Raw genomic sequence first — 2,499 nt, 5'->3', positions numbered from 1 at the left:
CGCAGAACATTTATGAGATCGGAATTAGGACTGCCTTGCCCATTGGGCGCCTGGACTCAAGGAATGAGTACTAAAACCCTTAATTTCTAGTCAAAATCTTTATAAAGACGAGGGAAGGAAAGAACCGAATGAGAACCAACGAGTCGGCCAGCAGGACGCTCTTTAACTGATCCACGCTTCCGACCGGTAGGTGGCGGTAATGCGCCACCAACAAGGAAGAGGAAGAAGTCGGTGCTGGCCGAGCTTTGCCGATTTTGGCCGAGGTCGCGGAGATCAGCTGACACGAAGCCCGCGTCGGTTTGTCAGGGCCCGGTAGTCGTGCTTCCTCTTGCGGCGGGGGGTTCAGTTCTCGTTAAAGAGCCACATTAAAAAAAAAAAAGGAACACTCGTCGTCGGGGTGGTGGTGGCGGCGTGTGACTGCTGAGCGCGAAGAATGCCGTCGTTGCTCTTCTGCGGGCCCAAAATGGCCGCGTGCGGTATGGTCATCAGCATTTGGGGAGTCATCATGTTGGTAAGAAAACAAGATGTTTTGATTTGCTGCCTGCAACATTCTCCTTCTTCCGAGTCATAATGTGGCGATAAATGTGACGGCCGACGTTCGTTCAACTGCGGAGTGTCGAACTTGAGACGGAGCCCAAGCGGAACAGAATCACCAGAAACAATCGCGACGTTTGTTCCCTTCCTCGTGAAATTGTCGCGAAAGGGCAACAAACGAGGATGAGTGGCTCACAGATCACGTGATGGAACAAAATAGCTTCACGTGACTTTTCAGAACAGGAAGTTACAAAAGGACAGCACAAATCGATAAACGCTTCGGCGTCAAAAACATCATTTTGATCGGTGATGATTTTGCTCGCATCCACTAAAGGGATATTTAGGTTACAATTTTGAGGGAGATTGAGCGTTTTGTCAAGCAAATGCACCATATGCTTGACGTGTACGTCAGTAGAAATACAAGTGAGTGCTGGACTTGGACTAGCGTGTCAAAAAGGAGGATTCATATATTTAATATGTCCCGTTTTTAATCAGATAGGATGAAGTGCGTACGATATGTATGCGAGTATAAGCGGTTCGGACCGTGGATGTTGAGGTTCTGCACGTTCTGAACATGAACGTGTAAGCAGAGAATAGAAGAGTGTTGTCGCCCCCTATCGATCGTCGTCCTCAGTAGTACTGTGACCCCACTCCGGTGACCCAATTAATACTGATTCAATGTTGATTTAATCATCACAATAATAAAAGCAACAACAACAAAGTATTTCATATTATTATACACAAATAGCGGCGGTTGATTATATTAAACGAGCGTGTTGCATTTATGAAGTCATTGAATGCTACAGCGAACACAAACGCGATTCCTGCGTGTTCGAAAATCATTTTCAAAAAGAAGAAAAAAAGTCACTTGGTCGAAGCTGACTTCCAAAATCCTCCAATTTCCTTCCCTCATGACCTGAACACTGCTTTTCCTCAAGGGGGTCGCGGGCGTGCTGTAGCCCACGCCAAATGACTTTGGGTAGAGGACGAGGTGGGCTTCACCCTGAACTGGTTGCCACCCAATCGCAGGGCACGCAGAACATTTATGAGATCGGAATTAGGACTGCCTTGCCCATTGGGCGCCTGGACTCAAGGAATGAGGACTAAAACCCTTCATTTCTAGTCTAAATCTTTATAAAGACGAGGGACGGAATGAACCGAATGAGAACCAACGAGTCGGCCAGCAGGATGCTCTTTGACTGATCCACGCTTCCGACCAGTAGGTGGCGGTAATGCGCCACCAACAAGGAAGAGGAAGAAGTCGGTGCTGGCCGAGCTTTGCCGATTTTGGCCGAGGTCGCGGAGATCAGCTGACACGAAGTCCGCGTCGGTTTGTCAGGGCCCGGCAGTCGTGCTTCCTCTTGCGGCGGGGGCTTCAGTTAAAAAAAAAAAAAAAAAAAAAAGGAACACTCGTCGTCGGGGTGGTGGTGGCGGCGTGTGACTGCTGAGCGCGAAGAATGCCGTCGTTGCTCTTCTGCGGGCCCAAAATGGCCGCGTGCGGTATGGTCATCAGCATTTGGGGCGTCATCATGTTGGTAAGAGAACAAGAGGTTTTGATTTGCTGCCTGCAACATTCTCCTTCTTCCGAGTCGTATTGTGGCGATAAATGTGTCGGCCGACGTTCGTTCAACTGCGGAGTGTCGAACGTGAGACGGAGCCCAAACGGAACAGAATCACCAGAAACAATCCCGACGTTTGTTCCCTTCCTCGTGAAATTGACGCGAAAGGGCAACAAACGAGGATGAGTGGCTCACAGATCACGTGATGGAACAAAATAGCTTCACGTGACTTTTCAAAACAGGAAGTAACAAAATGACAGCACATATCGAGAAACACTTCGGCGTCAAAAACATCGTTTTGATCGGTGATGATTTTGCTCGCATCCACTAAAGGGATATTTAGGTTACAATTTTGAGGGAGGTTGAGCGTTTTGTCAAGCAAATGCACCATTTTGTGAATTATGAC

The 2,499-nt window shown here is 48.2% G+C and overlaps 1 protein-coding gene across 1 annotated transcript in view; it reads left to right on the top strand.

The window, feature by feature from the left end:
* The first annotated feature begins 206 nt into the window (after positions 1–206).
* Positions 207–2,499, top strand: part of LOC109528879 (ribonuclease kappa-B-like) — a 3,249-nt gene continuing 956 nt past the window's right edge. Inside the window, exon 1 of the mRNA XM_019891921.1 lies at positions 207–564. Within this exon, the coding sequence (XP_019747480.1) occupies positions 434–564 (131 nt within the window). The 5' untranslated portion in view covers positions 207–433. The remainder of the gene's footprint in view (positions 565–2,499) is intronic.

This window comes from Hippocampus comes, unplaced genomic scaffold, assembly GCF_001891065.2.
Source record: "Hippocampus comes isolate QL1 unplaced genomic scaffold, H_comes_QL1_v1.1 scaffold676, whole genome shotgun sequence".
NCBI lineage: Eukaryota > Metazoa > Chordata > Actinopteri > Syngnathiformes > Syngnathidae > Hippocampus > Hippocampus comes.
This window is presented reverse-complemented; position numbering and strand designations above follow the sequence as displayed.